Source organism: Vidua chalybeata, chromosome 3, assembly GCF_026979565.1.
Source record: "Vidua chalybeata isolate OUT-0048 chromosome 3, bVidCha1 merged haplotype, whole genome shotgun sequence".
In the NCBI taxonomy this organism is placed as follows: domain Eukaryota; kingdom Metazoa; phylum Chordata; class Aves; order Passeriformes; family Viduidae; genus Vidua; species Vidua chalybeata.
In genome coordinates this window covers 77,412,655-77,425,782 of record NC_071532.1, presented here as the reverse complement: position 1 = coordinate 77,425,782, position 13,128 = coordinate 77,412,655, and the positions used below count along the sequence as shown (strand labels likewise).

Genomic DNA, 13,128 nt, shown 5'->3' with positions numbered 1-13,128 from the left:
AGCCTGAGCTCAGAAACTGCAAAAAAACAAACAACATTTTGCTGAGGGCAAAGCATCCACTTTAGAAGAAGATTTATGTCCTGCTCCTATGGTGACTCCTGTGACATATGGCTTCATCTCTCAAAAAGATGCTGCAAAAGGGGAAGCTGAATCCCTCACACTGCAGTGCAAACTCATTTAAAAAATTAAACTGCACAGCATAGTTCAGCTGTGTTACCTCCACCCTCCTTCCTCTAGCAAAACTCAATAAACTGAAATTTTGTCAGGGCTGCTCATACTGATTTTCACCTTCTTGCTCACTGAAGTCTCTGAAGGATACTGACACCTTGGCTGTACACGTGCCTTGTCTCTGTTTGGAGTGATGAAATCAGAGTGGGATGTTTGCTCTTTGATTCATTCCAGGTGCATCTTGTGCAAGCAGAGAAAGCAATTCTCTTGGCACAAGGAGAGTTTGCACCATGGGGGGACACATGCCCTGTCCCTGGGGCACGTGTGTGTGGCATAGCTGATTTCTGTGCCTCGAGGCAACACAGTGCATGGCACTGGGGGTTTCACCTTGATGCTCAAGGCTGTGGTTGCAGCCTTTGCCTCTTAGGTCTGCTGACTACAAGATTGTTTTTACCTAACGGGACTCTGGCAGGAACTGCTCGTCGGTCGATCCAGAAGGACACCCAGGACAACATGACCATGAGAGTGGCAGGGAAGTAGGTTTGGAGCAGGAAGAAGAAGATGTGTCGGCGTAATGTGAAGTTTATATAGAGGCGATTGTACCACCCTGTGAAACAGAGAGAGTGAAAAAGAAGAGTTACACCAACACTAGACTACTTTCAGATAGGGTGATGCTGCACCAGGGGAAAAGTGGCTAATTTTCTTTTCTGAAAACACAGTTAATGGCTGCAGATCATCGCAATTTACAGAAAAAAACTCATTACAGAACCAACTATCAAAGTCAAACCATCTCTCGGGCTGATGAATTCCAGAAAATATAACCTATGCAATCAGAGAGTTTAATTCAAGTGAAGACTTGGTGTGACCTTGAAGAGGGATTATCTTTCCAGACTACATGACCATTAAGGTGGAAGTGTGTGGCAGGGACAGCCAACTTGGTATAGAAGAGTGGCATGGCAGGTCTGATGGGATACAGAGAGAACCCCCAGTGGACGATTCTCCATGGCCAAGGTCAAGAGAGACAGTTTTCACCCCTTCTTCCCCAGCTCTGGCAGGTGCTCTGGTTGCCCACCTGTGCTGCTATAAAAGGCAAGCTTTGTGGTGGTGTGAAACTCCTGAATCAAGAACTGGGACAGTGATATCCTCTCATCTGTTTTTAGGGAATCGTTCCCATTCTTCCAGTAGAGCATAAGGTCATCTTCAGTGTAGGCATCTAGGGAAGCAGAGCAAATTCAGGATAGTGCACTAAGACAGTTGATACCACCCTCACAGCTCAAGGCATGCCCACACAGCCCTCCTGGCTCCCTCAAAGCTCCCAGCTGAAAAGGTCAAGTTCCAAATGGCACCCACCTTGGTGGTGGGTATGGCTGTGGCAAGGAGTGGACTAGCTCATGGTCACAGCCCTCAGGCCTGATGCTCAGTATGTTTTGTTAACCCTCCTGTTTCTCTAGTCATAGTTTCACACACATAATATGTGTGTCAAGTAACCCACTTCATCAGAACTTGAAAAATTCTTTCCTGTAAACCTTCTAAAATCAGAAGCAAAAAAAGGAGCCTTAGCAGAAAAAACCTGCTTGGGGTGACCAGAGGAACAATCTACCAATGGTCTGAGGCATGCAGGGAAAAAACTCAGGTAAACTTTCTGCCTATGATATACACATGAACATTACTTTGTTTTTTAATACATATGAAAGTAACAGTAATGTTAATCCTTTCAGATGGGTTTAGTAGCAGCTCTTTCCACACATGGAGAAAAAAATCACATATAAATGTATTAAAACAGAATTAAGATTGTAATTTCTTTTTGCAAGCTTAAGAAGGAGAAGAAAATAACTTGAAAAAGCCAAAAGTTTAAAATGTTGCTATGTGAAACCTGGCCACTTCATATGTGCATCATACTTGGGACAAATGGCAAAAGCTGGCTTTTATCAAATAGGACTAAGAAGCATAAAAGGAAGGCAATTAATGTCACTACCCCATCGTGGTTTCTACACCATGGATGAGCAGATGGTGCCTGTGAAGGGCGTATGGCCATTTATCCATGTGTTTGAGGGCACCTGGGCAAGCAGGCGCTGTTGGAGACAGCAAATGGCCCAGAAGCTTGGGGGGTGGGGTGGCAGTGGAGCAGCCTGGCTGGCATTCAGGGCCACTGGCAGGACAGTGCTCACAGCTGGTTTTTAAAAACACTTGTTGCAAACACCATCTACTTCTAGTGAAAAAAATATGGGCAGGGAACTTCTTAGTGTTGAAGTCTGATGAATTTGGTTAGAGCTCCCATGAATGTAGCAGCAGTTGAATTATTGCTATAATAAATTATTGGTATAACACAGTTTGGGTACCCATGGGGTGCCCTTGGCTCCCCTATACCTTCACTTTACTTACAGCTTTCAATCTCCAGGGAACATGTCTGTGTGTCCAGGGGAAAGCGACTAAAATCCATGTTGCACATTGCTGTTACTGTAACTCTAGGAATAATAAAAATCACTCCATTAAAAACTTGTCTCCTTACGGGACTGTAAAATAGTAAAGCTGTGAGTTTGGTCTTTTATTAAACAGCTACAGCCAGTACCACTCAACTGAAAATAAATTCCTTCTATTCAGCTAAAGCCATTCCACTTTAGTTAAAGCCATTTCTTCCTCTCAGCTAGCTACTGTTAAAAAAGGTGACTATACAGTTAGGCCATTACAAATTGCAACTAGATAACAAAAGTATTGGAGAAGAAACTGAGAAAGGGCAAAAAGGACACTTCCCCGTGACAATCAGCAAACAGATCTCTGCAGACATCTGTCCTTTAAACACATGCTTTGTAGGATAAAATAATTTGCATTTATCAAAGCCATCGTAGTGCCATGAGGGATACAGGTAATTTCCTTGCACACCGTGAATTTCCAGCTGCTCAGTGGCAACCCGGCAATCACACATGGGACTCAGCCACCAGAGGGCACAGGGCTGGAGCTGGAATGCAACAGTGACCACGGAAATGCTCTGGCCCATCCATCAAAATCTCTGGCCTTGCTATAGTCTGATTATCACATTTTTAATAGCATAATTTGGTGTTTGAACCGGAAGCAACCATAAATCTCGACTTGACTGGTTTGGACTCCAGAGAAGTAAATGAAAATAAAAGTATAAATTATATTGGGGAAAGAATTAATAAGTTATAGAAGGGTTAGTGGTAGAGAGACATCATACAGTGATAAAACCACAATGCAATCCCTTATATTAGTAGTCCTTCTGCACAAGTGGGTTCTGTCTGATGTTGCTTTCCCATCTGGACTTAGCCTTTGAGTGAAAGTGCTTGGCTCAGCTGGAAGGTTAGGTGCCAGTGAGGTCTATGGTGGTTTCCAAGATGGGAAAACAATGTCTGGCAAAGAACCCTAAAAGGGCAGACACCAAGGCAAAATACAATCTGCAGGCAAAGGCATTCAGCAAGGCAGACAGGCAGTAATGACCTGTTTGTTCTTACAGGGAGCTTTCGTCCTTCCCCAGCGTTCACGAAGCATTGCAACCTGCACTTGCTGCTGAATAAAATACTGAAACTCAGCCAATTTACTGTTGAAGACATTCACCACCACTTTGTATCAGGCAATTGTTTAAGCACAAGGCTGTGCAGGAGTAGTTTGATGCCCTCCTGTTCCCATCTTCTTTAGATAACCATAAATGCTTGCATTGCAGGTGACTGGCAGCTAAATGAGTGTGTAGGCATGCATGCTATCGATGAACAATATGTCATATTCTTGTCCTTTTTTATTGTACTCAGGACCTGACCAAACTTTGCAAAGGCCTAAAGAATACCTGAACCTTGTCTAATCTGCTGAGTGAAGAAGAAGCTTTGATAATGAGAAGGTAATGTTCAGGCTGTGAATTCAAATGAACTATAAGATAAAAATATCAAAAATAATTCATGTCAAAATGATGCCCCCTAGGGAATCAAGAATTTTTCTGCTTGACTTTTTTTTGTAGAATCATAAAACACCTTGGCAGGCTGAGAAGTTACCCCCTCACCTTGTGGCAGACTCAGCTTCACCTCTGCTGCTACCAATATTCCCTAAACACCCCCACAGCCTTCACAAGCACTGTATTCTGCAACTTTCTCACTAGTTAAATCTATCAGTCTTGCTGATACTGACCTCCTATCAGTCAGATTTTCCTTCTTTTTGTCCTTCAGAATATACTATCTATCATCTGATGCTTTGTTTATTTATCAGGTATTTTGTTATTTCATTGCTGTGGAGGTGATGTTGACATTCTTGCATCAGAATATTGTACAGAAAATGCATTTCTAATAGGTTTTTATGGGTCCTTTGGCAGTACTTGTTTTCTAACTGGATGGAGCTGCAGTCAAGTAAAACAAAAGCACAGATTTTATATTCTTTTCAAGATTGACAAATAGATTTTCTGGGATAGAGTTAATTTTTTTTTTCATAGTAGCTAGTGTGGGAATACGTCTTGGACTTGTCAAGAAAACAGTGTTAATGACACAAGGACATTTTCATCAGTGCTGAGCAGGGCTTCCACAGCAAAAAGGCCTTTTCTGCTTCTCACACTGCCCTAAAAGGGAGGAGGCTGAGGGTGCAAAGGGAGTTTGGAGGGGACAGCTGATCCCAGCTGACCAAAAGGACATTCCACAGCATATGTCATCATGTTTAGCATATGAAGTGGGGGAAGAAGAAGGAAAGGGTGGAAGTTTGGAATAAAGGCATTCGTGTTTCCAAGTGACCATTACGTGTGACGGAGCCCTGCTTTTCTGGGGGTGGCTGAACACCTGCCTGCCCTTGGGAAGTGGTGAATGAATTTCTCTATTTGCTTTGCCTGTGTATGGGGCTTTTGCTTTACCTAATTATCTGCCTTTATCTCAACCCATGAGGTTTTTTGCCTTTTACTGTTCCAGTTCTCTTCTCCCTCCCACCAGGATGGAGTGAGCCAGCAGCTACATGGGGCTTAGTTGCCAGCTGGGGTTAAATCATCACACAGATGCTCCTCACTTAGCATCCCCAAGCATGAAAGTGTTACTTAGCAGAAATTTTAAAATCCCAGTTTAATAACATTCAGACCTATGTCAACTGATGAACTATTTGGAAAATAAGGGAGAAAGCCAGGGCTGGGACCACCCCTCAAGCCAGAGGACAAAGCGATGTTTACCAAAAATGTCTCCTGCAAAGACCTTCCATGGATTTCACACGAAAAGTGAACAAAAAGCAGGAAGAGCCAAACCAAGTGTTTGGGTTGCTCTAACAACACACAGGAGTCACCAAGAGCTATATACCCTTGCTCTGAAGCTTGTCACTTCATGTGCTGGAGGATGTTCCCTCTGTTTTTTTGCTTATCATAAAGTGGCACTTGGTATAATTTATACTTCTTCATTATTGCTTTCAGGAATAGAAACTGGACATTTTGCTAAGCCTAGAGACTTTGCTGTGTAGTGAAGTGAATAACTATAGCTGCCCTGGACTTCTCTTTATTACCAGACATTTTTATTTAGAATATGCCCTGCCTCTTCAGCAGTGCCCCATGGGGATTGCAGCCTGCTAGCCCCCACTGAGCTGCTCCAAGGGACAGCCACATCTGACTGCAGCTTCCCAACAGGGACAGGGGCTAGCCATGCTCACAAGGTGAAGAGGCAGTGGTGAACCAACAATGCTGGCACAGAAACTGGCTTTCTGCAACAGGCACTTAAATGCATCATACAGGCACTCAGATGTCTGTGGATAGCCAGCACATTCGTTCTTTTTTATGCCTTTTTTTTTTTTGTACGAAGTCATGCAAAAACACAATGCAGCAATCAATTAAACCACTTTCTCTTTCCACTAAGAGCTGGCATTGACTGAATGCAGTTTTACCTGAGGCTATAAAGTACCTTCCCATCTGGCTGGACCCGCAGCATGACATTGTCTGTGGTGGTGTCATGGATGAAGGAACGCTTGGAGTGGACGAAGAACATGTCAGGGACCCAGATCTTCTTCACCAGTCTGCCATCAAAGGTCATGCTTTGGTTGTTGGTGCTGGGGAAGGACAGCCTCTCATCTTTCCAGTAGTGCCTCAGGTAAAGCGTCATGGTGAAGTCCTGCAGCAAACGGGCTTCTGTCACAACTTACACCTTTTCAGCACAGTAGTGACTGCTCCTCTCTGGGACAAACCATGAAGTGTACAGCACCTCTCCTGAGGGCACATCCACTCCCCGGGCTGCAAGGGGCATCACCAGCTGCAGCTTGTTTATTCATCAGGTCAGAGATTTACTGGGCTCAGACACAACTCACTTCTCAAGCTTAAACTTAGTACAGAATGAATAACTCTGTCACTGATGTGTCTTCATTTAAAAAGCAAGTAATGACCTTGCTAAGCACCAAGGCATTTTTCTATAAAGCTGCACGAGTTAAAAGGTATTGATTCTGAAAATATAAAATCTTCTCCATTATTATTTTGCTAACAGCCAAAATCGACCCTGAATTTTTTTTTAACCCAAAGCCATCTAGTGGTTTTCCCATGCTGATGAGTGTTGCAACATGACATTAGAGGAGGAACAGGGGCAGTATTCAAAAGCCAAGGGAATGAATTCAAAATCATAATATTTGATTTAAAAAAAAAAAGAAGAAGAACGGGTTTGTTGTTTGGTTTTTGTTTGGTTTGGGGTTTGTTTTGGGGTTTGGGTTTTTTCTTTAACTTCTAAGTCCTTGATGTTAGTTCTTCCACTCTGCTTTCAAGTCCCAAAGCTTTTTAGGGGCCCTCTGGCCACCTTTACAAGCTTTCTCCTCAACCAGAAGAGGTGAAAGCTCAGGACACCCATGGCTAGCTGTCGGGGTGCCAAGAGCACTGGAGTCAGGGAGTCAGCTGGAAGGGTCCCCAGTTCTGGGGCAAATGCTCACCCCTGAGGTCAGATGACTGCAGATATCCCAGCCCACACAAGAGCTGAAATAGCTGCAGTGAGAGGAGCCTGACGTGTCACCAGTGTGTCTACCCACCACCAGCTGTGCTGCCACACAGCCCTGTTCCTGCCTCAGGCATGGGAAGAGGTCCAGTGCAGGCTCTTTAACCCTCTGTCTGTTAATTAGGAGTACAGAATCTGGGGCTTCCTGTGAAACCTTCAGAGCTGTTTGATAATTTTGTTGAAAAGTCAAAGCATTTTGAAAAATATTCTGTACTGGGGAGTGATTCTTTTCTCTTCCAAAGCAAAACCTGAGTTACTGGGAGATTCTGTGGGTCATAGAATGTTTGGATTGGAAAAGTGCCCTTAAAGACCATCTTGTTCCAACCCCCCTGACATTGGCAGGCTATCCTCCACTAAAGCAAGTTGTTCAAAGCCCTCTCCAGCCTGACCTTGAATGGGACAGGGCATCCACAACTTCTCTGGGCAGTCTGTTCCAGTGCCTCGCCACACTCTGAGTAAAGAATTTCTTCCTTATATCTGATCAAAAGCTACCCTCTTTCAGTTTAAAGCCATTCCCCCTTTTCCTTGGGAGCTCTCTGGCCCCCGACTACCTCAGAACTTGTCCAAAGTGACTATGTCTGCAGCATGTAAGTGCCTTAAAACAAACATATTCATTAGTCTCCTCAGAGCTTTTAGGTGTGTTACCACTATTTAAGAAAATACAGAAACCCAAATCCTTTGAGACAGTCTTGGCAAGGTTTTACCATTTTGTCCTAGAGAAAAGAAAATGACAGATTTCTTCCTTCTGCTTCAAGGGCCATGAAACGGTAGCATGAGGTCAATAGAAGTAATTGCTGGCAGATTCAGACTGAACCTGAATCTGCCTTTGGAGGCTGTGGAGTGTTTGTCCTTGGCAGTATTCAAACCCCATGGACACAAACCCAAGTAGCCTGCAGAGTTTTGGTCTCCAGAGGTCCCATCTGTGACTCTTACCATGTCCACCTCAGAAATGCTGTCCAGACTTTCAACTTGGACATCCACCCCAACAGGAATTGCAGGGCCTAGGGGAAAAAAATACAGGAGTTGACAAACCTAGTGAGACAAAACAATCCTCTGACTTTACTATCTTAACAGATAGAAATAGATGCTCAGTCTGAAATACAAACAACAGTAAACCAATAGAAAGTATAAATTATTGGAATTCACAACAAAAATCTCCTAATAATAATTAAAGTCAGTAATAAGACTGACCTACTAATAATTTTCTCTTTTTATTGTGTCATCCTACATGTGTCTCTTCAAGATTTAAAAGCAACTTTAATTGTTTTTAGCTCTGGTGCTTGGGTCCAGGACTGGTGAGACAGATTAGTGGGAGAAGATCCATTCACAGAAGGATCAGTGGTGGCACAACTAAGGGAATGAGGGAGATTTTCCCTCACTTTTGCTCCCCTTGCATACTAATAACATCCATGAAAGCTTCTATATGCATTTGACTTTCACAAGACTCATTGCTCAGCTGTGGAAAAGAAAGGGTGACAGGAGGGGACATTGCAGGACACAGGTATGTGCCACTGAGCCTGAGGCTCCTGAGGGGAAGGATCCAACTGTGACCCCATGTATTAGGGATTCTGAACTTTTTTCCTTCCTCCAGGCTTTGACTAGTCTCTCATATACCTCTGGCAATTACAGTCCAGGAGAGCTGTCAAGTAAAATAATGCTCACATTTGTGAACTGCTGTGAAACTGAAATGTTTTTAAATTAATTGAACATGCTGGTATTTGGCATATTGAGCATTTAGTGATAAAATCTTCTTTCATCAGAGTATAATGGTATCCTGGATTTGAATGACCATCTGTCAGCCAGAAAGGGTAGATAAATTACAACATTCTCTAATCTGATGGGCTGAAAGAAAGCATGTTCTCCTTCATCCATTTCCCTGAAAGCTTCGGTTGCTCTAGCACACAGCCACAAAACTTTGAGCAAGCATTAACACAGGCAGTCAAAATATTTTCTTCTGGGTTATAAATTAAGTAAGTGCAGTACATCATTTGATTATGCACACACATGGCCATACTAAGACAAAAACTTAGAATTTCCCATGCCATCCAGGAATAAACATAAGGTGTATTTACAGATTTTTATCAGAGGAAAGTATCACTGAGCACCAGGATTAATATATTGCCTGTTAATCACATATCCATGCCTTTGACTATGCTTTTTGCTCATCCAGAAGGCTATTTCACTGAACCTCCATTCCCTTGAGAGTGCCATGAATTCACAACTCAAAAGAATAGAAATTAGAGACAGAAGAGCCAGTCTGCTTCTTCACTGCTGTACATGTTACAGTATAAGGAAGTGACAGTGCAAAACAGGAACAGTGACAAATGTGCATGTTTCATACCTCCAAAACCTGGTCTCATGCTGAAGTCATGGTCATCTATTCGCAGCAGCTGCTCTGACTTCGTCAGGGGAGATTTGGTGATGTCAGGGCTTCGTTTTAAGATTGGGCTGCCAGGAGGAGAGAAGCACAGCTATGAGCCCTGAGCAGTGCCTGTGAGAAGTACACTCTTGTTTCACTCCATTTACTCCTCAGAACATCCACCCTTAGAGCATGAGCCTGTGATTGTGGCAGTGGCTGGTAGAATGTCATTAACAACTGATTCGGGCACTCAGCATGCAGTTTAGGCACCTGTGATAATTTTAGCACTGAGAAAACGTTCGTTCAGTGGCTTTTTGTCCCTGTAAAATTCTCTCTGCATAAAGCAGTTTGGGTACAGTCATTAAAATGTGTGGGCTGGAGGAACAATATGTGTGGGTAAGTGGAGAGGGGGAGGCATTCCTGACATTGAGTTATGATGGAGTGTGAGGCCAGGAATTAGGGAAACAATATATCAAATAAGCTACTGGCTGTTGCCCAGGAACAAAATGGAGACAGTCTGGGAAGCAGGCCAGGAGGCAGGCCATTCCCTAACTTGGGATAAAATGATTAGCTTCTGCCCCAGATTTCCATCAAGGATAAAAAGCAGCATTAAAGAGCTGGGAGGGTAATTCCAGAAGCTGTTGGAGCTGCACCGAATGCTGGACAGAGGAGGCTCTGAAACCCTTCCACATCCAAAATGCAAACTGCTGTTCAGTGCCCCAGTGCTGTGGCTGGGATGGTGATGGCAGCAGCTCCTTGGTTGCTCCCTTGTGTAGGGGAAGCCTTTGCTGCCCTCAGAGCCAGCTGCATGCCAGCCACTTGGGTGGCAGGAGGGCTCAAAAAAAGGAGGAAAGGTTTTCCTGTTTTTGATTTTAGAAAAGATAGCACACTCAAAGGGGCAGTCATCTGAATACACACAAGACAAGTAAGAAGTAGGTTAAATGAAAACAGGCTGACAAAAAAACTTGATGAGGGAAAAGTTCCTGAGATAAAGTTTCTCATAAATGAGACTGCTTAGCCATGCTATACTTCTCAAAGACTTGTTGAAAGTTGTACAAGAAGCCAATACAACAATCTCCTAACAGGGGCCAGAGGTGTTGTCAGCGACTCCTCTCTCAAATCCTTTATGTGGACTTCAAAGTATCTTAGAAAGATGCTTAGTTTAAGTTCAATAATTGCTAAGAGGTTTGAGTTGTCTACTTCCATCAGTGAGTTCTAGTCATGAATTATCCCTCAGGCACTTTCAAAGTGGGCTCCTGCTTCTGCTTGAGGTTTAGTTCAGCCTCTGAAAGACCTGTGAGTGTACATGAGGGAAGGTTTACGCCTGTCCAAGGCAGAGGTGCAATATTAGCAGGCCAGAGGCAAAGCAAACATTTGAGAGCATGCTTGACCATGCTCAGGAAGGTGGGAAGAACAAGAGGCATGATGGAGAGCCCGTGGAAGGGGCTCAGCTCTGCAGAAGGGATCCTTGGAGGGAAGGCACCCACTGACACAGCACAGCAACGCAAACTGCGTATCAGCACCACACGAGGCCTGAGGGGATGTGGCAAATGGCCGTGGCCTCAGCCCTCAGCCCCATGACGGTGTCAGGCAGTGGGGCTTCCCCTGGGGCCCGCTGGATCTGCTAATGGTGTGGCTAGCACCTAAAGACAGCTGGCTTGTCTGAGAGCTGCCCCTTCCCCTGCCCCAGCCCCTGCCCAGCTGCGGGCCCGGGCCAGCAGCAGCCTCCGGAGGGCTTTGCTTACCTGCCTTGCTTGTGCACCTCGCCGTGGGCTTCCCGTCTCTGCCGCTGCGGCCGGCTGCGTGGAAACAAGGGGAAAGGGAGAGCTGAGACAGGCGGACACGGGCAGGTGGGAGAGGATGGCAGGAGGGAGGCACCGGAGCCCTGCAGCTTTACCTTCTGTCGCATGTGAGAAATGGTGCTTACCTTTTTCTTCACCCTTTCACCAAAGGCCGGTGTCAGGCTGGGCATGGCAGAGGGTGGGGAGGGCAGGGGTGCTCAGACTCACAGCAGGGACAGGGCAAAAGGAGGCGAGCCATGCTTTTTGTAAGGTGGGATGCCTCTGTTCTTGACTGTCTGGCAAAGTGCCCAGGCAGGCAGCTCAGGTCCCACCTGCCCAGCTTTGGCTGGCAACACCAGGGGCTTTGGAGACAGGAGCTGCCATGGGGCCTCTAGTGATGAGGGCACAGCCATTGCACCTGCAGACAGGAGTCAGCCAGGTATGTTCACGAGAAGAAAAGATTTTCAAATTATTTCAGGGGAGGAAAAAAAAAAAAGAAAAAAATTGTGCAAATTGTTTCTGGCTTCATACCATCTGCCAGCTGGCTGTCAAGAAACGTCTTCTCAGGTCTTTGGCCAATATTTTATTTAATCTTTAAAGGCAAGAATATTGCTTTTGGTTATGTAAGTGGTAGCTTAAGCAAAAGTAACATTTTAAACATTTAACAATTCTAAGACATCTTTAACTAAAAGTAAAAAAAATTAATTTCTCTCTGTAATAAACACTAACTCCAATCAACTCTACTAATGAGGCTTTTTGCCCATTAGCATACATTTCGAATCCCTCTGTAGAGACTTACAGTGGCAAAACTCTTTTTGCAGTAATGGTTGACATCACCTGAGCACCATCGTCCCTTTGGTGTGGGATGGAGGAACCCCAGGCCTTGTGGGACAGTTCCTTTCTGAGCTGGGAACATTCCAAAAGCCAATAGTATGGGAGGGAAATTCATCCTGCTGCTGCCACAGAGAAGCCACAGAGAACCAGGTCAGGAATGGACATGTTGGGCTGAAGCATTGACTTACCCTGAAGTGAGGCACTGGATGAGTAGGATTTTTTCTCCCAGAATCTACTCTGTGCTTCCTAGAGGAATTCTAGGAATAAGTGCACAGACTTATGTGTTTGGGGGAGCCTTTGGGCCATGCAGCATCATTGCTATTAAAAGAAGCAGCTTCTGTGACACTGCTCGGGTCTGGGCATCACACAGCAAAACACTTGCAAATGCAAAATGCACTTTCTGGAGTCTTCTGCCTTGTTCTACACCCTTTCTGATATGTCTCACTGCTGCCTGCTTCTCATCTGCTGGCTGTCAGGAAGTAATTTCTTGTATTTTGGGGATAAGCAGATTCTGGCAACAAGCTGACCGATTTACATGACTTTAAGTGCCCTAGTAAACTCTTGGCTGTTCAGGAATAGTGCTGGTATTTGAACAGGGATGAAGCAGGCCATGTTCTTGCAATTTCTAATTTTCATTTCCCTTCTAGGTCTTATCTAATGCTTCATGGTGGCTCTCTCCCTATTCTGCTTGTCAAGGAAGACTTCAAGGCATGGCCATCAAGGATTCATGGCTAACTCATCCCCATCCTCTGCACTCAGCAACCCTGGGTGCTTCGTTTTGTTTCCTCCAGGTGTTTCTCTCTCCTTTAAATTTAACTTTATCTCCCTGTCACGGACAAGCATAAAATGTCCCCCATGCTCCATCCACTGCAGGGTACTGTGTTCATTTGAGCTTTGGTTCAGGTATTTTGCTTCTTTTTGCCAGTCCTGTTCCCCTTGTCACAGCTCTGTGGTGGCAAAACTTTTTTACCTGTTACCCAGTTACTCCAATTTGAAGCCCCATTTCTTTCTACTCAATAAATATCTTTTGTGCTCTGGTTCCTGGGGAGTCCTCTGCTAG

The 13,128-nt window shown here is 44.6% G+C and overlaps 1 protein-coding gene and 1 long non-coding RNA gene across 4 annotated transcripts in view; one reads left to right on the top strand and one right to left on the bottom strand.

Moving 5' to 3' along the window:
• Window positions 1-13,128, bottom strand: part of LOC128786185 (gamma-aminobutyric acid receptor subunit rho-1) — a 29,544-nt gene that overhangs the window by 5,237 nt on the left and 11,179 nt on the right. The window contains exons 2-8 of one of the 3 annotated variants that reach the window (XM_053939281.1): window positions 11,199-11,252; window positions 9,436-9,542; window positions 8,028-8,095; window positions 6,010-6,233; window positions 2,551-2,633; window positions 1,241-1,381; window positions 623-775 (exon numbers count right to left, since the gene is read on the bottom strand). In XM_053939281.1, coding sequence (XP_053795256.1) covers window positions 623-775; window positions 1,241-1,381; window positions 2,551-2,633; window positions 6,010-6,233; window positions 8,028-8,095; window positions 9,436-9,454 — 688 coding nt within the window. In that variant the 5' untranslated portion in view covers window positions 9,455-9,542; window positions 11,199-11,252. Of the gene's footprint in view, window positions 1-622; window positions 776-1,240; window positions 1,382-2,550; window positions 2,634-6,009; window positions 6,234-8,027; window positions 8,096-9,435; window positions 9,543-10,944; window positions 10,968-11,198; window positions 11,367-13,128 lie in introns of those variants that run through there. The other 2 variants (XM_053939282.1, XM_053939283.1) reach the window with 2 other exon arrangements.
• On the top strand, window positions 11,282-13,100 carry LOC128786186 (uncharacterized). The gene is made up of 3 exons (XR_008430199.1): window positions 11,282-11,372; window positions 12,056-12,218; window positions 12,716-13,100. It is a non-coding gene; the product is annotated as an uncharacterized LOC128786186 (long non-coding RNA).